Source organism: Dasypus novemcinctus, chromosome 3, assembly GCF_030445035.2.
Source record: "Dasypus novemcinctus isolate mDasNov1 chromosome 3, mDasNov1.1.hap2, whole genome shotgun sequence".
NCBI classification, from domain to species: domain Eukaryota; kingdom Metazoa; phylum Chordata; class Mammalia; order Cingulata; family Dasypodidae; genus Dasypus; species Dasypus novemcinctus.
In genome coordinates this window covers 51,439,026-51,461,153 of record NC_080675.1, presented here as the reverse complement: position 1 = coordinate 51,461,153, position 22,128 = coordinate 51,439,026, and the positions used below count along the sequence as shown (strand labels likewise).

The 22,128-nt window shown below is 37.7% G+C and overlaps 1 protein-coding gene across 6 annotated transcripts in view; it reads left to right on the top strand.

Moving 5' to 3' along the window:
* DAAM1 (dishevelled associated activator of morphogenesis 1) overlaps positions 1-9,884 on the top strand; it is a 176,740-nt gene extending 166,856 nt beyond the window's left edge. For all 6 annotated transcript variants that reach the window (XM_004452468.3, XM_058293354.1, XM_058293353.2 and 3 more), the window contains 4 exons: positions 8-68; positions 2,816-2,947; positions 5,931-6,101; positions 7,204-9,884. In XM_004452468.3, the coding sequence (XP_004452525.1) occupies positions 8-68; positions 2,816-2,947; positions 5,931-6,101; positions 7,204-7,413 (574 nt within the window). In that variant the 3' untranslated portion in view covers positions 7,414-9,884. The remainder of the gene's footprint in view (positions 1-7; positions 69-2,815; positions 2,948-5,930; positions 6,102-7,203) is intronic.
* Positions 9,885-22,128: the final 12,244 nt, after the last annotated feature.

The following is a 22,128-nucleotide window of genomic DNA, read 5'->3' as shown; positions in this document are numbered from 1 at the left end:
ACAACAGCATGACGGAGTTGGACAAAGAAATAAGTACCTTGAGAAGTGGCTTGAAAGCAGTAGAGACAGTGAGTATTTATTTCTCCTTTTAATTCCTACTCTTTTCACTAGCTCTAGTGCTGGTGATTTTCAGCAGATAGTGACTCTTTGCCTTGGATTATGGTATGCCCAGGCTAAACATTTATTGGAAGAAAAAAAAGAACAAGGAAGTAAAGACAGGCTGTATTTTGCTGGCAACTTGTGGATGGGTCCAAGGACTGTGAGCTGGGAAACTAGACCTAGAGTTCCATCCATTTATTACCTGTGAGGCAGGACTCATTAAAACAAGGAATTGGGCTAGATGCTCTTCAAGGATGCTCTCAGTTTTCACATTCTATTAATATATGATGTTCACTTTCAGCAGAGCAGTAAAATTTCTCTCTGGTCTTTCACATTCTGTCCTTCAGGGAGTATTCATTGAGCAGACACTTGGAGTCGTGGTGTGGGGTCATGATGAGTCAGACTCCTTGCCCCAGGTATCCTAAAATTTAAGAGCAGCCAGTCTAGGGAATGTTCCCTCAGCATTTCCACGTCCAGATAAGCACAGCAATTGCAAAGATGGCTTGAGGAGGCAGGGTGATTAAGTGCAGTGGGGACAATTGTGGAATGGCTGGCATGTGTTGAAGGAAGCATCCTTCCTGGAGGAGATGAACTTTGAGCTGTGGCTTAGAAGAAGGATGGGCTGAGCTTAGGTACAGAGGAGGGGAGTTGTCCCAGGTACAAGAGACAACCTGGGCCCAGGCCTCAGCAGAAGGAAATCTAGTGAGAATGGCAGAGGCATAGGGGGATCGGTGAAATTGAACATGACTGTGCATTAGCATTGTGCCATGCAGTGCTGCACAAACTCTGCTGACAGTGAGGAGGGGGGTCAGGGGTGAGACCTTCCAGGCAGAGAGGGATCATTGGAAACCTTGGTCAGGAGAGCATGCATACCTCTGGTCTGGCACTTGGTGAAAGAGGCTGATTTGCAGGCAGGTACTCTGCCCCTCTCTTAAGTATCTTTGAAATCATTTTTCAGTGATACAATGATTCCCACCTCCCTCTCTCTTTTTTTCACAAAAATGTGCCATAGAAAGCAGCTTATTTTAATTTATTTAAAATCTCTAATAGAAATTAAAGTCACTCTACTGGTTTTTTTATTGCATTATAGAGCATGTGACCCTCCCCCCTCCAAGCTTTTTTTTTGCTATTTAAGAAGCAAAAGGAGATAAACTGAACTAATACTCTTTCTTCCAGTCCCAGTGGGCCCTGAGGCTGTGAGATAAGCACAGAATGCCATTCTCCACAGCTTTCAGCGGCCAGCCTGGAGAAAGATGCTTTGGACAAGACTTGTTTTGTGACCTTCACTCTGCTGTTTTTGCTTCCTGGTGTAATGCTTTTTTGAGACTAACAAGATAATAAGGCAACCCCAAAGCTTGATAGTTGCCACTCTGGCCTTTGCCTTCCAGCAGCTAGTGCAGTGCAAGGCCCAGGAGGGGACCCAAGAAAGGTTTGTGTTTCTGGTTTAATAAAGGCTGTTTTGCCACAGATCTCTCCAGCCCCTGTCTCAGGTACATTGCTACACATTACATAAGAAAGGGGCTGCAGGTGCCCCCTCCAGCAGCTTAAATGTCAAAAGTTAACCTTGTAAGGAAATATTGGGAGGCAGACATCTCCATGCCCAAATATTCATGTATCCTAATTGAGCTTTGCACAAATGGATTATATGGTTTGAAGGTATCAAAGATGGAATTATGAAATTATCCAGAAGTTTTAAATTGATTTCACATATCTGTACCCCCTATACACATATACTTTCAAGGCCACAGTATTCTTACAAATTAAGTTTGCTCTAATAATCAGAGCAAGCTCCATAATTTAAAAGCTATTGTGATTTCATTTGACTCTGAGGGTGAGTGGATATTGCCCTTCTTTTTTACAGTCAAAGAAACTGAAGCAAGGTGCAAAAGATAACAAGAGGATCCAGTTCTAGCCAGTTGGTACACAAAATAGTTATTACTGAGACTCTGGGATCCTCAAACCTGAGTTCAAATTTTGACTCATTGTATACTAGCTACTTGAATTTGGGCAAAGAATTTAATCCCTCTAAACCTCAGATTATGTGTATATAAAATGATACCTGTCTCATAGAGTTATTGTGGGGATTAAATAATATTGAAAGTATATCTGGAAATGGTTGAAATTAATTATTAAAATTAGATTAGAGTCACTCACATGGTCATCAATAGTGGTAATGGAGAAAATGGGTAATTAACAAGAGACACATAACCTACTTTCCTACCCCTATAAACTAAATGAAATGCACAAGAAGAAAACTGGTAGACAGTCATGAGGCTAAATGTTAATATGTTTTAGGAAGCAAATAGACTTGATCAAGAGGAAAAGAAGGAAAAATCAAGGTACCAAATTCTGAGCACAGAATGTCTCTTGCTTTCACCAACAAAGGCTTTGAGTGCAATTTGTGTCCTGTTATTTGTTTACCTTCTCGACACATCTATTAATTTCATCTAAATACTAGTCTGTTTACTTTCAAAGCTGCTGTGAGAAATCACACTGATAAAATGTTTAGATGGTTGGTTAAACTGTGGTTTGCAAATGTGTGTGCACAAGAACATGGGTCTGGGTGGTGGGAGAGAAGGCAGGGGGTCTACAATATCACAAAATGTGATAGAGCAAGTTTTGGTGTCTTTGCCATTCTGATATATTAGATTTGTCACATATGGAATATGAGACAAGGTGTGCCTGTATTGACATTATCCCATTTTTGGTGTTTAAGGAGCTGGAATATCAAAAATCTCAGCCCCCACAGCCTGGAGATAAGTTTGTATCCGTTGTCAGCCAGTTCATCACAGTGGCCAGCTTTAGCTTCTCTGATGTTGAAGATCTTCTAGCAGAAGCTAAAGACCTGGTAAGTTTCCCTCTTGCACACTGAGTGTTATTTGACAGGAATGGGCTTTAATATGGTACTTTCAGGCATTATACTATGTGGGAAACAATATTAATAAGATCCAAATATCATGGTTCAGGAAGTAAAGTAGGATTTATTGTTTGTGTAATAAAGGTATTTTTCATTTCCAGTGCTGTGATCAACTGAATATACCTTTCTTGTCTCACTGGCCTGTGTTGCCTTTAGATTAGCAAGACTCAGAGGATCTGAGTGGTATAAAACCAATGAATTCTTTGCCAGTTTCCCCTTGGTTGTTATTAGAGTGAAGTACTTATCTCTGGGAACCAGAAAAGAATAGATTATGAAAACCAGGGGTGGGATGAAAAGTGAGATCAGGTCTAACAGGCCATGTGCCTCATTTCCTTTAAGTCATATGCTAGCCTGAGATAGACCCTTTGAAGACAGAACATTACCTCCTTCAGTCTCCAGCAGAACTGATTAAATGAGATACACTTTAATTCAGCTTCATTGTAAGAGTCATATTTTTTAAATGAGATTTCTTTTTAGGATTTTTGCTATTTCCAAATTTTGTTTTCCTCTAGGGGTAAATTTTCCTTGGCTAATAAGACCTTTAAATTCCTCTCTCTCCCTCTCTTTCTTTGTCTCTCCTTCTCTCTCTTTACCCACTGTCTTCCTGGATTATTTCCTCTTCCAAAATACACACTCACGTACACATACATGCTCACATTCTCTCATTCCTACTCTCATTGTTTGAGAGGGTCCTTACCCCACCCTGCTGGCTTCTTCCATACCGCCTACTTCTCAGTTGCCAAAGCACACTTTTGCTTCAACTTGAGTCTTTCCTGTGAGATCTGAGTAATGGATAACATTTTTCTGTGGTCACATGAGCAGTTATAGATACAGTGAGTGTTCATGTACTTGTGCACACATACTGGTTGAAGTTCAGAAATGGACTGTTATGATGTAACAGCTAATTGCAACATGAATCACCTCCTAGGTGTTAATAAATAAGTGAGAAGACAATATATGTTCTAAAAACTAATTTGAATGTAGCATTATTGTACATGAGTGCTGCTAGAGAGGCAGCCTCTAATATTCCATGATTGAAATCAGTCTACCAATCAACCAATGTCAACCACCATGGTTCAAACCTCTACTTTCGTAAGCCCTGTCTGTGCCCATATGCCTCATCGCTCTGGAGTATGTCCTTTGTAAAGAAGGAACAATATGGTACCTTTGGGCAATATGGTACCTAATTCATTCAAGGACTCAAACACTTTTTAAAAAATCTTCTGGATAATTATAATTTTTTATTCACATAAGACTTTATCTTTTTTTTTTTTTTTTGAGTGTGGGAACTTTAGGCCTAGGTTTTTTGAGATTTCTGAGACAAAAATATACATGACTTCATCATCACAAAATTCCTAGATTAAAAGATCATTCAGGATGGCTTGAAGTGCATAAACTTGAATGTTTTAGAAGCTCAGCTGTAGAGTGTCTATTGCTATTCATACCAAAACTTTTAGAAATTAGCTTATAAAATCAGTGGAGCAAGTTAACTCACTCCATGTGGCATGTGAAGAATGCTATGTTTTTTCCCTAAAGAGCTCTGTTTTCTAATAGAATATTTCCAAATAAGTAAAATATTGAGAGCAACTCATCAGGAGAGAAAAATGGTAAAAAGAACATTTTATTATAAATGTAAAGATATGAAATCATAATTATATAATGTCATACATACATAAATAAACTCATTTTGTTTAAGAATGAACACTGAAAGCATTTCCTTAAAGTTAGATATGTCTAAAATATTGAAAACCTTAATTATAATAAAGACAAATAATGCAAAAAATAATCAAAGCAATTAGGAATTCCTGGAGTGGGAGTTGGTGGCTGCACAAGTGCATCATGATCTAAATATGAAGAAATTTTAAAATGTAGAAAATTTTAAGCAGTTGATTGGGTGTAGGAAAGAATTCATTTGACTTTCAAGCTAGGAACTCTGTCCTTGTAGCCTAGGAGTAACAGAATTGGATCCTTACGAAAGGATGTATAACTCTAACAAATGATTTGCCTGTCATTTAGCAACATTTGGGTACTTATAATAAGTTGACTGTTTGTTTTCAACACTTCAAATCAATTATGTAACATTGGGAGGAGGAAAAAGAGTGAGCCACTTCCTTATCTTAGCATATATTGTCTGCAGTAGATTAATTAAGAAGTAAAAGTATAAGCATATTATCTCAAGTTATGAAGATAATCACTAGAAGAACTAAAACAGAAACAGCTTCAACTAAAAAGAAGACTGGATATGGATTTTATTTTATTACCATATACATATACTTTTATATAATTTTTAAAAATTCATGCTTAATATTTTGCATTTCAGATGTTTCAAAAGGATTTACATTGGAAAACATTCTAAAAAAGGAGTTGAGAATAAAATTATATTTTTCGTCATAAGTTTATATTACATATATTATGTTATTGGTTCCATAATCAGTTCTTATTTTCTGATTGAGGCCCTAGAAATATTGTAACAATACCAGCATCATTTATGGTTATGAAAAGCAGCTAAAAAAGCACTGGATCACATTTGCTTTCAATATTGACCATATGGCACCAATAAATGATATTAAATTACTTCAAAGGAAAGTTAAAAGTACAAGTTTTCCTACCCCTGCTGAGTTTGCTATTAGTTTTATGTCTTGGGTACTTTACCCTATAATATTTTGCTTCCTTGTTTTTACTACTGTTTAGTTAATAAGAACTCATAGGAGGGACTCATGGATGTGAAGCTGAAATGGGGGGGGCAGGAATAAATGCCTTAGAAGTGATTGAGACCTGTTCAGCAGCTGGAGACTCATGAAAATCCATCAAATTATATTTGACTCAGTTTGAACTGTAGTCCTTCTAGAGAAATTTATATTTGGTCATGTAATTTCCTCAGAACTCTGAGTTTCTTACAACCTTCTTATTTCAGTTTACTAAAGCAGTGAAGCACTTTGGGGAAGAGGCTGGCAAAATACAGCCAGATGAGTTCTTTGGCATTTTTGATCAATTTCTTCAAGCTGTGTCAGAAGCCAAACAAGAGAATGAAAACATGAGAAAGAAAAAGGAAGAGGAGGAGCGCCGAGCTCGCATGGAAGCTCAGGTTTGGGAGCTGTGTTGCTGCAGCCCCTTGGTTATTTAGAGAGTAACACTGGTGTGCAGGCAAGGGTGAGGGTGGCAAGGCACTTCCCTAGAGAGCTGCTGGGGATTTGACTTGGTATAAAGTTGCTCTTGGACAATGTGGCAGTATAAACCCAAAGCCTTAAAAAATACATACCTATCCTTTGAACTGGAATTCCATTTCTTAGAGACTGTTCTACAGAAATAATCATAATTTGCACAAAGATTAAAACAGAAAAATGTTCCAAGCAGCATTCTTTAAATAGCCCCAAAGTGGAAGCAACCTAAATGTTTCCCAATAGGGCATTAATTATAAGTGATGTAATAGACTCATAGTGGAATATTTATGCAGTCATTAAGTCGTGTCTTCTGAGAATACGTAATGATGAAGGAAAGTTTAAACAATGGTATTTACATGAAGCAATTTTTATTTTTGATAAAAGAAGTGTTAATATAGAGAATGATTATCGATGGAACATACCCCAAAAGGTTCACTGTGGTTATCTCCTGGTAGAATTAAGGATGCTTTGTGTTATCCATTTGCTTATCTGACTTATCTTAATTTTTTATAAAATTATTTGGCTTTTAATAAAAGTAAGTCTTGTATAGCAGTGTCCAGGCATCCACCGTAGATAACAGGTTGAGCCTTTAATGTTAAAAGAAAAAAAAGTGGCCAGATGACCATTTGCCTTAGTCTTTCTGTACCATAAAAGAGAATCAAAATTTGGAGACTATTAAATTATGATATCTTTTTCTTATTCCATTACAGAAAAAAGAATTGCCTTAATTTGCTTTTTTTTTTAAAGCCAGAATATCATGAGGTTTATCTAGAATCTAGATGGGAAGGGTTCTAATCACAAAGTAGTAATCATTGATAATTTTTTTTCATCATTCATTACTTCTATAATGAGACTACATGTCCAAGTTATCCCTGTGTAGCATTCAAGAGGTTAGCAGCTATTATAGATGACCACAGCTTGGTGTGACTATAACATTGCTGTCTTTCACAGAATTTATTTCCACTGAAAGAAAACATTTTGACACTTCTCTAAGTTCAGTTTTAAGAGGTATCTTTCTATTTCCAGCTCAAAGAACAACGTGAAAGGGAACGCAAAATGAGAAAAGCAAAAGAGAATAGTGAAGAAAGCGGAGAATTTGATGACCTGGTTTCAGCTTTACGTTCAGGCGAAGTCTTTGACAAAGACCTTTCTAAACTGAAAAGGAATCGCAAACGCATAACCAACCAGATAACAGACAGCAGCCGGGAGAGACCAGTCACAAAACTTAATTTCTAAATGTCCTTGAACACTTTTTTAGAAATCTCATTAGCAGCCCTTTGAAGTGACTAGAATGTTTCATTACACTGCCTTGCAATCCAAACAGTGGCAATTTCTTTTTCCATCTGTGAGTGAGTGTGTGTGTGTGTGTGTGTGTATGTATATAATGTATATAGACGTTGGAGTGTTGTCTGGAGACCTATATGTATGGTTTTAAAAAAAAAATCTATGTTAACTAACATGTGCTCAGAAACCTTTTGTATGCATTCATAGTGAGTGTGGCTCATTTTCTTTTCCTGAACACCATAACTGAAGCACAATACTATCTCCTGAAAGAGATGACAGAGACATTCCCTAGAGTAAGGAAAATGGAGTAAAGAAGAATAAAAACAAAATAAATGGCTTGAGAAATATTTTATGGTTTCCAAGCTTCATATACTTAGAATTATTTTCATTGGTGGAACTGGTGTCAGAAAAATATAAATTTAAAATGGTTTTCAATAGTTGACAAAGTGATGCTGATGCATTGCATCAGTAATAGAACCAGCATAGAATTTTTGACATTGGTGTGGGGAAGTCTGTAAATGTTTATTAAGAATATCTTGCACACACAATCTGAATTATGTAGAATGTCATATCAGATTTTTTTAATATATATTTAGAACTTGAACATCAGTTTTTCTTTCCTAATTTCATTGAGTTTTCTGCCAAGTGCTCTTGATGATTTCTTTAAATTGCTTTAGAAAGAATACTATCTAAATGCAATCCATGCTCTTGTTAAAGAATGAGATTGCTAGGATGTGCTTGTTTTTCTAACAATAAAGATAAACAAACTTTTAAAAAATAAAATTGCCCACCCAAGACTTAAAAGGAGGAATGCTCTGAAGGGGTAAAGATTATAAAAGGATTTCTTTAAATGGGGTGCTTTTGTTTGTTTGTTTTTGTATTTTCTGTTCTGTAGGACAACCCACATCTTCTGTAAATATAGGTCTGGACTGAAGAACCCTTAATGAATGCACACAATGTCAACAACATCAACAGAAATGCCAAGATCTGTTTATCTCTAAGTATGAAGTGGTTTGCTGTTTATATGTTGTCATATTAAATTGTGTGTCAGTAAAGCTACCTGTAAAATTTCAGTCCAAAAAATAAAGCTCTCAGGGAGAATTGAATATAGATGCTTACCATTAACCTACCAACTCTTAAAACCCTTAAATTATATGATATATAAAGAGGACTGTTACTTTTTTTTTTGCTTTGCTTTATTTATTTGTAGTGGGGAAGGAGACAAGGTTCTTTTTTTTTCAATTTCCCCCATCAATCCTGTTGTGGTTGGGTTTCCTGTGGAGAGAGTAATTTGTCCTGTTGCACTTCTAGCATTATTTACTCAATAAAATTTTTTTCAATCAATTAAATATTTATTGAACACCTACTATGTGCCAGGCATAGTAGGGCTACAATAATAAGCAAGACAGAGTTCCTGCCCCCAAAGCTTGTGCTTTAATGAGGATATTAAGGGACAGATAGAGTACCAATTTGTGTGCTGTACAGGAATTGTGCTATTTAAAAATAATTTGTATAAACTATATCGCTTAGCACAGATGGCAAGGTATCTGTGCTATGTGAAAGCTGTGAAATAGTACTCTTAAGAGTTGTCAAGAGTTGTGGTTTTACATTTTTTCCTTATTGCAAACTTGGTGGCTCTCTACACACTATATGAAAGTAAATGACCAGCAAATATAGATACAAAGCAGAGGCTGAGCTCTCCAACCCCCAGCCACCATGATCTGCAAATACACCATGTTAAAGGTGCAGGTGGAGACTTTGCTCAAAAAGGCTTGGGGGTGATGATGAGGAGTGAGCTATAGAGATGATTTTGTCTATTCCTTAACTAAAGTGCCTCTCTATATATATTTTTTCTATTTATAGCAGGAGAAATTTGGTCTAGCTCAATTTTGGAGTTGTATTTTGAAAATGGCTTTGGTTTGGACTGTAAGGAATGGACAGGTGGAGAGATGATCACAGAAAAGAGCAAGTTTGCTTAGCATGTCCTGCCTGCCCTTTTTAATCATCTTAATTTGGAAATGGCCATCCTGGTAGGCCTCCTTTGCCATTTACATTTTTTGGATTCTTTTCCCCCAAAAACTGTGTGCAGGTAATTCCATGTGCCATTGTTGGAAAAAAACAAAACGAAACAAAAAACAAAAACTACTTTTTAGATTGGTGCTGGTGTAAGTAGTCACTTTTCTCTCTTGGGTGTGTATTTTGAAAATTTTTGTTTGTTTTTTTAAATTAATGCCAAAAAGAAAAAGCATTATAATTTGTAAACTTAATTATGTCTTGTATCTTATTAGCTTAGTAGTTGGAACCACTTAGTCTTTAGGTGCAAGACTGTTATTATAGTACCAAGAAAAAAATGTTGTATGTGTTATGAGACTGTACATTTTTTTAAAAATAGCAATATGCAATAAAGACATTCATTGGGTGTACATATATGTGTTCTATGAATCATTAAAATAACATCAAATTTCTTTACACTCTTCACCACCAAACTTTAAGTATTGCAACTTATTCATAAATCAGAAATATAAACAGTTTTTAAAATTTGTACATGTTGACCCCCTGAGGCTTATAGTTCTCTGTTACGGTATTCAGTATGTCCACTGGATACTATATGCTACCCGTTTTTATGTTTTATAGCTTCACATTATATGTGGTGGGACTACTCATGAAAATGTTTACCTGGGGGTATAAAAAAGCATCTTTAATCTCTAGAATCAAAACATTTTCATTTAGAAGCATTTTCTTTTTTTAAATTTTTTTATTTTTAAGGAAGCTTTAGATTACATAAATTGTATATAAAAAATATAAGGGATTCCCATATGCCCCACTCCCTCTCCTTTCCACACTTTCCCACATTAACAATGTCCTTCATTAGTGTGGTACATTTGTTAAAATTGATGAACCCATAATGAAACATTGTTATTAACTATGGACTACAGTTTACATTATAGTTTATACTCTGTCCCAAGCAATGTTATAGGTTATAATAAAATACACAATGACCTCTACCTGTCACTGCAGTGTCATGCAGGACAATTCCAATGTCCTGAAAATGACCCCATATTATACCTATTCTTCCCTTTCCCATCACTCAGAACCTCTGATCACCACTGCCTTTATATCAATGATAAGAGTTCTTCCATTGCTAGAATAAAAGTCTGGTAGAATAATAATAAGCCTACTTTAGTTCATTGTGCATTCCCCAATCTTGAGGATTTTGAGCTGGTCATGCATACTCTGCTTCTAATTGAGAGGGAACTTAGATCCCATGGGGCAGATGGATGTAGCTGTCTTGCTTACAATTGCAGACACTCTGTTCCTTGGGATAGATGTTGTCCGTCATCATCTCCTTGTTAGTTGTCCTGTGTGAGTCCAATGAACTGGAGAATAGGTGTTGCAACTCTGCTGTAAGCATTTTCTTTTTAAACAAAGTTTATCATATAGGTCAAAATGGGTCATGTCACCTATACAGAACCAGGTAAGTTGGGACACCATACCCTTTGGCCCGGTATCACTTTGGTATCAGCCAGTCCAGTCTGAACCCAATTTAGGATCAAGCTGAAATAAACTGTCCCAGTTGTTGATTGAGCATTCAAGCACTCCATGCATTAGTCTTTCTGGTCTTTTGGAAAGTACTTATGTTTTTTTAAATAAGTGAGTAAATCTTGCAACTGCTGACCATCTTGTTTTTCATTTAACATACTGTGTGCTATCTGAAGGCTATGTTATTCTCTGCAGCTATCCTTCCTTCAGATATCCTTCAGATAGGAAAGGCCCTTCTCTATGTCAGACAAATTTTACATTCCGTCCCACAAACTGAATTTAGCATTGCCTATTTGTACATTTGAGTGTGGAGTTATGTGCATAACCACCTACATGGTTGGTTACCTGTGGTGTTTTGATAGAAATGGAGGAATATATGAAACTTTCAGATAATTATATTCACTTGTGTGTCTTCAGTTTCCTCCGAGAAATCACTGTGGGGAGAGTTGTGCTCTTGGCTATTTCCTATCAAGTGGAAACCTTGATCCCAAGGTTTAACAGCTCCTTGTCATTCAGTTCCATAAACAATATCTATGAGAAGCATTGGTCCATGGGTGGAGAGATTTAAAAGTCAGGATTCTAGAGTTTCTGGCATCTGGGTCATTTATAGACTATATTGAATCACAAGCTCATTTCCCCTGTGTGATCTCTATATTGTTTTAAGTCTCTGTTTCCCTGCCCCCCCCCCCCATTAACATGAACTCTACTCAAGTCTAAAAACCTATTTAGTCTAATTTTGAGATGACTTTTACAAATCTATGAATTCTTTATCTTAGAGAAAGTTTGGAAACCCTGGAGAAAGGAGTTTCATTTTTATGCAGACTTTCTTGTTTTCCATAATACCAGTCAGAATTATTTTTCATCTGGCTTATGCGGAAAAGAGGCGACCTGCCCTTTGGTCTATTCTCTGACCTCTTTTGTCTGCTGCAATAAACTCTGTGTTTCCATGGTATCAAACAAACAACATGGGCACAGGGTTGCACAGTAGGGTTTTCAATTAAAGGAGATTTTATTTTTACTAAACCTTGGATATGCTATTGTTTTTCATGGGAAAGAGAGAGGTTCCTAAGTAGTGCCTTTGGGTATGAGTTCCCTAATTATTTGAATAAAGCATTCGTTCTCTCTGCTGCTCTATGGTTTCCTTTGCTGGGAGGAAGAAGAAAGGAAAGAAGATTCTATAATACTGACCTTCAGTACCAATCCCGGTTTTTCTTTACACCTGTCATGATTACGTGGGGACATTTCTGTGGCAAGGGAATCTGTAACTCCTCATACAAAATGTGAGCATCTCTTTTAAGTGTCCTCGGCTCTGTCCCTGTCTTTATCCCTCCATCCTTGCCTCCAATGTAGAAAAACTTTCCTAAGTTGAATCAAGTTTAGAGTCACTCTGACTCTTCTGGTGAATGCCCAGAGAGATGTTGAATAATGGCTCAGTAAGACAGTCATGGGAGAGGAAGGAGGTGCCTCTGTCCGCTGCTTAATGAGAGAAAAGTCCCTGTAAGTATGGCCAAGAAACCGCCCTACAAATCTGGTCAAGTCGCCCCTTCTCCTTTGCACACACCCCTCTCAGCTAAATTCCTTCTGTAACTTTCCATGCTGTTTTGACATCCCCAGTTTATTCACATCTTACATCTCCAAAAACTCCAATAGGGTGACTTCTAATAATACTACCTTGGACCTCAATTCAGGCTGCCACCCCCAAGAATTTAGATCCTTCAGGCCCTTCCTGAATAATGCAGACTAGACAAACGGGGCATTTCTTTCCCTCCCTTACCTCTTTATTCTTTAGAAGCCAGAGGGCAGAAATAAAGGAAGGGCTGATCACTAGTGAGTTGGTTACTTCTCAGGTGGTTCAAGTTATAGGACTTTAAGATTTCCAGTTGAAGACAGTGTTTATAAATTGACTGTCAATTGAAGGCTCACAGGAAGATCCTTGTCTTCCCTCACACCCCCTACCTTCCCCCTTCCTTTATTCCTTCCACCATCAGAAAAGTCTCATTATTAGAAATCCTCTTAAAGGACCTTTTGCAGAAAACAGTCCTACGTCTTCGAATGAAGATCTCTGACCCTGAAAAGCAGCAGCTGTTTAATGACCTGACATTCTGGAGGCACAGCTCAGCTTGCAGTGGGGTCATGCAAACGCAATCTCACCAGGGTTCCTGTCAAAAGATTTATGCAATGGGGAAAGGAGCCTCTGCCATAGGATCTGGAGAAACAATGCCTCTAGGACAACTGGCATTGACTTTCCTTCACTAGAGAGTGGCAAAGTTGACCCTGACCAATCCTGAAACTACCTACGTCATTAAGTTCACCCCTCGGAAGACCACTCCCAACTTCCCTTTGCCTGTTCTGTTCCCTTGAACCAATTTTTAAGCAAGAGTGAGTTCCAGGGTTGTGTCTGTTTCCATCAAACGCGAGAAGTCATCCAACATGAATCTCCTGAATGGCTTCGCATCCTTTTTGGGAAGCTGGAGATCCATTCTAAAACCTCCCATTACAGGATTCTGTAGTCCTGCCTCTGAGGCAGTCCCTGGGAGCTAGGAATTCATTGCAGCCAACTAACTAGAATTAAACAAATTGATTGCACTGTTTATCAGCCACAGCCAAGAAACTGGGCTCCTCACTCTGACTGTTTGGGAAAGGCAAAGGTAGAAGGGCAATTGCTCAGAGCACATTACATTTTAGCGCTAAAGAGGCTCATTCCAGGGTTTCCTTTTGTTTTACCAGGTAAATGTGGTAACAGATCCCCATCCAGGCTGCACCAAATCCACTTGTGTTGATTTAGGCATAAAATAGATGTAAACCATTAACATGGCTTTCCCCTGTCAAAACCATTGTGGTGACCTAGGAAGAGTGTGGTTGGCAGAAGGAGAAGGAACAATTCAAACTAAATGGGAGCCCACTGCTTGTTTCACTAGAGTGACCAAAGCTGGAGCATGTGTTTGGACAGACACTGAATTTCAAGAGCAACACTGACAAGCAAAAATGCATCCCGGACATGGTGATCAGCCTGGTGAAGACATGTAAAACTGCCGTACAAGCATCCACTGGAAGGGGGCTTTTAGCCTGGAAAACAAATTATTAAGGAGCTCTGACAGCTGTCCTCAAATATTTGAAGAAGGGGAAAGGCTTATTTTCTATTTCACCAGAAGGCAGAGCTACAACCAAGGGGTGAAAGTCACCAGCAAATTGATTTCATTTTTTTAACCCATAGAGAACTTTTGCACTTATAACTAAGCAGCAACAGAACAGGTTGCCTGATAAGGAACCAAGTGTCCCCATCCTAGTGGCATTCAATCCTCTAGCCTGCAGAACCATCCATCCATCCATGCATCCATCAGGATGTTGTCAGAGATTCTGCAGGTTGGATAGATTATTGTTCAAACATTTTTATGAGGAGATAATTTCAAACTTACAGAAAGCTGGGGAAAAAAAAGTATTTTCCCAGATTCACATATTGTTAACATTTTACCTCATTTGCTTTACCATTTGGTCTCTTACTCTCTCTATGTGTGTATGTGTACACATAACTTTCCTGAACCATTTGAGGGTAAGTTTCATACATCAAGTCCCTTAATTCCTAAATATTTTGGAGTACATTTCCTTACAATAGGGATATGCTCTTACACACTTCAGTACATTTATCAAGTTCATGAATTCACACTGATGCAATGATCAACTCTACCATCCACATTCCAGTTTTGTCAGTTGCTGTAATAATGCCCTCTATACATTGCCTCCCCTTCCAGGAAAGGATCCAGTTCAAGGTCTGAGATTATATTTAGCTGTCCTATCTCCTTAACCCCTTATACTCTTTAGCCTTTCTTTATCTTTTATGACATTGACAATTTCAAGACTAGTCCTGTGGTAGGCAGAATAAGACCCCAGGAACCTGCAAATATGTTATCTCACATGCCAAAGGGGACACAACCAAGATAAGCATCTTGAGATGGGGAGCTTATCCTGGATCATCTGAAAGGTCCCATGTAATCCCAAGGGTCCTTAGAAGAGGGAAGCAGGAGAGCCAGAGCCAAAGAAGGAAATGTGATGACAGCAGCAGAGGTCCAAGTGAGGTGGTGGCTGGCTTTGAAGATGGAAGGAGTCCATAAGCCAAGGAATACAAGCCCACCCACCCTGTCTTTTTTTCTTCCTTTTTTTTTTTTTTTTTTTTACTATACCTCATTTCACATTTGTCTGATGTTTCTTTTTGTCCTGTTTGAGGTGAATGCATACTTGGCTGGAATCTGCATAACTGATGTCATGTCCTCTGGGTATCATATCTGGAGACACATAATGTTCATCTGTCCCTTATGTGTGATGTAAATTTTGACCACTCTGTCAAGGTATTGCCCAGTTTCTTCACTGTACTATTATGGGGTTTTGTTCTGTCTTGTGATTAACAAGCAATCTATGCCTCATCAAAATTTCTGCGTAGGTTTAGCATCTGTTGATGATTCTTGTCTGAACTAGTCCTTATTATGATGGTGAAAAATGATGATCATTCAGCTCTAACACTCCTTCCACATGTACTAGTTGGTCCTCAGCATCCTACTGTAAGCAACAGCCCTCCCATGCCCCCTTAAACAATTATTCTATATACTATCTGTATGGACTCATGAATTCCTATTTTTTTCCAATGGTTTTATAGGTCATTACTGTAGTAAATTATTTTGGCACTCAAATTGTTCCAGATTTGGCCAGGGGGGGCCCTTCAGTCTTGCTCCTGGATCATTGTGATATACCTCCATTTTTAAAAAGGCATTTCCTAACTTTCTGTCATAACAAAAGTTTTCAAGTTTAATTTGTACTTACCCTGCCCCAGCCTTGGTGTCAGCCATTTCTCTAAGGAATTCTGGTACCTTTTAGTGGGGAACAGTATCAGACACCACGATTAACTTTTCTTCTTGACCTTTCCAAGAAGTGAGGAAGTGTAGACATGTCTAGAGATACACACACATGCAAACATGCATACACACATGCACATATATGTGCACATTGGCAGGTATACACATGCACATGTTTTAGGAATGATGAATTCACATCAGTACAGGGTTCTTCCTTACCTTCCTCCATTCCATATTTGTATGACCCTTTTTTCACAGTGAGAAACAATATTAACATATTTACTCATTTTGCTCAATCCTATATTAAATCGAAGAGTTTCATATTTGCTCCTCATGTAACACTACAAGTGAACCTACACTAAAAGAGCTCCGGGGGAAGTGAACTTGGCCTAATGGATAGGGCATCCGCCTACCACATGGGAGGTCCATGGTTCAAAACCCGGGCCTCCTTGACCCGTGTGGAGCTGGCCCATGCGCAGTGCTGATGCACACAAGGAGTGCCCTGCCACGCAGCGGTGTCCCCCACGTAGGGGAGCCCCACGCGCAAGGAGTGCACCCCGTAAGGAGAGCCGCCCAGCTCGAAAGAAAGTGCAGCCTGCCCAGGAATGGCGCCGCCCACACAGAGAGCTGACACAAGATGACATAACAAAAAAAGAGGCACAGATTCCCGGTGCCGCTGATGAGCTCACGGCTTATTTTCACTTCCCTCGCCCCTGCGCCCCTGCCATCTCTCCTCTCCATATCCATCCCTCCTGATTGAGGCTGCCTAGTCAAAAACTATGTTCATGAGGCACTTGGATTTGTCTTTTCTTTTTCCCTCCTCCTCGGGTGGGGTGATCATTTGAAATACACGTAAGTTCATTAGGTTTAGGTTTTGCCTTTTCTCATTCTTATATATTTAATTTTCTATTTTAATCTGTGGACCATTTACGTACTTTCAAAGACAAACCTATACCAGCAGACACACCCAGAGAAGTGTCACTCCTGGATCCATTCCACTTCATTCTCTCCACCCCACCCAGCCTTGCAGGTATTCAACGCTACCGTTTTCCTGTTTATCCTTCTTATTTCCTTTTGTAATGATGAGCAGATATAAGTATGTTTCTTTATTTTCCCTTCTTTTTTGTACAAAAGACATGCTCTTTTGCAGTGTGCCTTTTACACTTAGCATCTGTTGGAAATCACTCCATAACAATTTAGGGATCTTCATCTTAATTCTTTACTGCTGCATAGCATTCTGTTGTGTGTGGGAATCATAGTTCATCTAGCCAATCTTCAATATTTGCCAATTACATATAACTTTGCAGTTAATAAACTTGTGCATATATATTTTATATTGTTGGAGGTATATTTCCAGCAGGAATTGTAAATGTTGCTTTGTTATATACTGTCAAATTCCCCTCATAGTGGTTGTACCATTTTGCATTCCCACTTGCAATATATAAGTATGCCCTTTCCTCATAGCCTTGCCAAGCTTCTGAATTTTTACCAGTCTGATGGGTGATACATATCTCATATAGTTTAATTTGCATTTCATTTATTATGAGTGAGATGAATATCTTTTCATATGCTGAGGGAAGGGCCATCTTTACATCTTTTAAAAATTATCTCTTCATGTCAGTACCCACTTTTCTGTAGCGATTTTTTATCTTCATCTCAATTTTTTAAGAGTTCTTTATGAATTGGATATTGGGTCTTTATTTGTAATATATCCCATGTTGCAAAGATTTTCCCCATTTTGTCATTTGCCTTTTGATTTCACTTAGGGTGTTTCATCACATGCAAAAGTTTGATGTTTTTGTGTAGTCAGATTTATCAATTTTTTAAATCACCTCTAATCTTGAAGTGTACTTAGAAACTCTCTACCTGCGCAAAAGTTAAAGAGGGATTCACCCATGTTCTTTTAGATTTTCATAGTTTTATTTTTTACATTTAGATCTATGATACATTTGAAATTTATTCTTATATAAAGTATGAAGAATGGGTCTAATTTCATCTTTTTCCAAATGACTAGTAATCCCAACAGGGTTTATTAAATAGACTATTTTTGTTCCAGTGATTTGAGATACTGCCTTTATCGTGTACTAGATGTTTACATGTAGTTGGATCTATTTCTGGATTTTAACATTCCTTGTTAAGTTTATTTTTACTATATAGGTTATCTTTTTTGGTTTTTATTATAAATGTTTTTGCTCAACATTTATCTAACTGGTAATATTTGTGCATATGAATGCTTTTGATTTTTGCATGTTAACTTCAAATCCTGTTTCCTTGCTGAATTATTTTGTTATTTGAGTTACATTTCTCATTGCTCCTCTAGATCAGGCAAACTTTTCTGTAAAAGGTGAGATAGTAAGTATTTCAGACTTTGAGGTCTATACAAGTCTCTGTCACAACTATTCACTCTGCCGTTGTAGTATAAAAGTGGCATAGACAATACATAAATGATTGATGTTACTGAATTCCAATAAAACTCTATTTACAAAACAGGTGGCAAACTAGATTTGACCCGTAGGATGTAGTTTGCTGACCCCTGCTGTAGCTGTTTGATATAATTGATGAAGTCCAAAAAAGAAATATTGGATTATGTTTATAATCTGATCTGTACCTGGGCATAATTGAGTTATGATCAGGGCTTTAATTGGGCCACATAATTAGGGCGTTGAGTCTCTACCCCTTGGGGGTGGGGACTCACAGATAAAAGGCATGGCAAAGGACAGAGTTGGAGCTTTTGATGCGAGGGTTTCTGATGTTGGAGTTTCGATGTTGGAGTTTGATGCTGAAGACTTAAGTGGGAGCCCCAGGAAGTAAGCTCACAGGGGAAAGAGAAGCCAGCCCCAGGGAGAAAGGAACTTTGAAACCAGAGTAAAGCAAGCCCAGAAACATAGGAACCCAGGAAGCCTGAACCCTCGCAAACATCAGCAGGCATCTTCCTCCAACATGTGAAAATAGACTTTGGTGAGGGAATTAACTTATGCTTTATGGCCTGGTATCTGCAAGCTCCTACCCCAGATAAATTCCCTTTATAAAAACTAAGCAATTTCTGGTATTTTGCATCAGCACCCCATTGGCTGACTAATATACCTGCTCTAGAGTTTTTCAGGTACAGTATCATGTCATCTGCAAATAGGAATGGTTTTATTTCTTCTGTTCCTATTCTTAAACTTATTTTTCCTAATCTAACTGATATTTAACAATGTTAAATAATAAGGGAGATGGTTGGCATCTTTACCTTAGTGGGAATGCTGGTCATCTCATCATATAATCCTTTATTAAGGTATATATATTATCATGTTGAGGAACTAACCATCCATTCCTCTTTTCACAAGAACTTTTATTAGGAATGGGGATTAAATTTTGTCAAAGGCTTTTTCAGCATCTATGGGGATAATCATATGGTTGTTTCCTTACTTGACTCCACCAAGCACTGTCCCACATCAGGTTTTCCACTCTTTTCCTTTGCCTAAAATATTTTTCCCTTAGGTATCACATGGCCCTCTCCGTCATCTCTTTCAGATCTTTGCTCTAATGTAAACTTCTCAGTAATGACTTTCTTACCACCTAATTTACAATTGTAATAGATGTCTATCCCAGAAACCCATCCCTATTACCTGCAATAGTTTTCCTCATAGCACTTATAATAAGTTTTGCATATCATTTGTTTATTATGTCTCCTGCTCCCACCCCACGCATGAGAATATTAGCTCTGTGAAGAAAGGGAATTTTGTTTTCTTCACTGTGTATCCCCAGCACCTGAAACAAATTCTAACATACCAGAGAATCTCAAATGTTAATTTGAAAGAATGGCTTTAATATAGCATCTCTTTCTTTGATAGATCAAATATGCAAAAAAACTAAGAAGATATGAATAACACAATGAATGAAGCTGATTTAATAGATCTATTTTAAATGAAGATATATCCAAAAAGATAAATCCCTTTTCAATGTCTATGGCAGAGTTCCTCAATAGCAGCACTATTACATTTGGGGCTGAACAAATCTTTGTTGTAGGGCTATCCTGTGCATTATAGAATGTTTAGCAGGATCCCTGATCTCTACCCATTAGATGCCAGTACCACCTTCCACCAGTTGTGATAACCAAAATTGTCTCTAGGCATTGAAATTGTCCGCTGGGGGAAAAATATACCCCAGTTTAGAATTACTGGCTTTTGCTTATATTTGTAAAATTAAGACACACACACACATACACATGCATACACAATATAGAATTTAATGATGAAAGTTTAAATAAAAATATCACATTTACTTGGAGAGAAAATCTTCCAATAGATTTGGGGGTCAAAGTTAACCAATATTACATATATAGTCATTTATAGTAAGTAATAGGGTTGTCAGCTAAATTTTAATTTCAGATAATGAAAAAAATTTTTAGTATAAGCATGCCTCCACAATATTTGTGACATACTACAAATTGAAATTCAAATCTAATTGGGTAGCTCATATATTTATTTGCTAAATCTAGCAATTCTAATTTAGTGAAAATAAGATTGCCAGGTAGAAAAATATAGTCACTACATATAGAATACAGCCAAAGTTGTACTCATAGGCAAAAGTATGTTTGTCAATGCCTTCATTATTTAAAAGAGAAATGACTAAAAATGAATTAAATATTTAACTCAAAAATTAGAAAACAAAAAACAAGTCTAAGGAAAACAATATTAAGTAACCTAAAGAAATGTCTCAAGGCTAACTTAATTTGAAGAAGGAACCCTTGCCCACTCTTGCAAGGCTTGCCAATGGGATTGTAAAATTCAAGTCCTTTTATCCTTGGACAGTACTGGATACATTCTAATGGAGTTCTCCACCTGCTCACCCTTCTTTTAGGTGCTCTCAACTATCTTCTGTTGATGTCTTATTCTTTAGATATATTACCATACATCTCTCTCATGCTGTGCAATACCAGCCAGATTTTGTCCAAAGTCTCTGATCTTTTGATTACAGGAAGCTCTTTAATGATCGATATAGACACTATTGTTTAGACTGGTGGTTTTAGAAAGGGCCTATTTCATGCCCGTTTAGTTGATTTAGAGAGATTAACTGAGACCTAGAGAATCTCACTGTCCCTCTTATATATTATCCTTCAGTGACTTTAAAGCTGAATTCGGTCATTTCAAGGAATTTCTCTGATAAGCCGTTTTAGACATTCTCAGAGAGATGGCCGTGCCTCTTACAGGCATTAGTGCTTGCAGCATACGTTTAGGATGAACCTGTGAGTGACTGGACTCCCTGAAGAAAGCAATTGTATCAACTAACTTTGAGAACCAGAGTGGGAACAAAGAAGAAAGGCCTATTGTGCATGATCAGCTATCACTGTATTGTCATTTCCTGAGCAATGTTCTTATCAGCAGAGACTTTGTTGCCAAATTTTAATTCGAAAGAACACTACAAGAGGAAAATATCCAAATCTTTATGTAGGATTTCCTAAGTAATAAACACAGGATTTCCTGCATCTGAAATGACTTCAACAAATTGCCTGTTCCTTCAAACAGGGTCTAATGACATATTGGACACTGTTCCATTAGGTGCTGATAAGTGCACAATTGAAATCTCCTCCAGTTAAGTCCGGGATTTTGCCAAGTGTGCAGCTAAACTCACAAAGCTGTCAAGTCCTTCCAGGCTCAGGAGCTGCAGAAATGGATTTTAACTTCACAGTGATTCCATTTGGCCATAGTGCTTTATGTGTTTACATCTTGTCTTCCCACACAGAGTATAAAATCCATGTTGGATGACCCATTTCTTCTGTGAGCTCAGGGGGCAGCACAGTGATGAAAGAAAGGTAGGTAGTAGTTAACAAATGCTTTTGGACTTGGTTTTAGAAATAATGAGATGGGAAAATTCTGAGTTAATTCTGAGTTTTTGCATACTGGAATTTGTTTCTGGGAGCTAAGAGTAAACTTTCCAAGTCACAGTCTTGATAGGAAGGAAATTTATTCTGTCAATATAGAGACTGGAATCTTTTCCTCTCAGACATAACTCTGGTCACACCAGGATAATTTGTAAATCTGCATTAGAAACAGCTTCCTTTCCCCTTCCCCCATTCCTAATAAAGTGCTGGTGATTAACTAAGTGAGTGGAATTCTCTCCCCAGACTTGAGTCACTCTTTGTTTTAAAATCCTTCTTCAGTGAGTTGCTTCCAGAAGCACATGGTTTCAAAATCCCCAGTAAACAATGTTGGCTTGAAACTCATTACTATTTTAGTCATCACAATGATGTACCAGAGAGTCATAGCAACCATTTCAGTTTGCCAAAGGATGGACGATG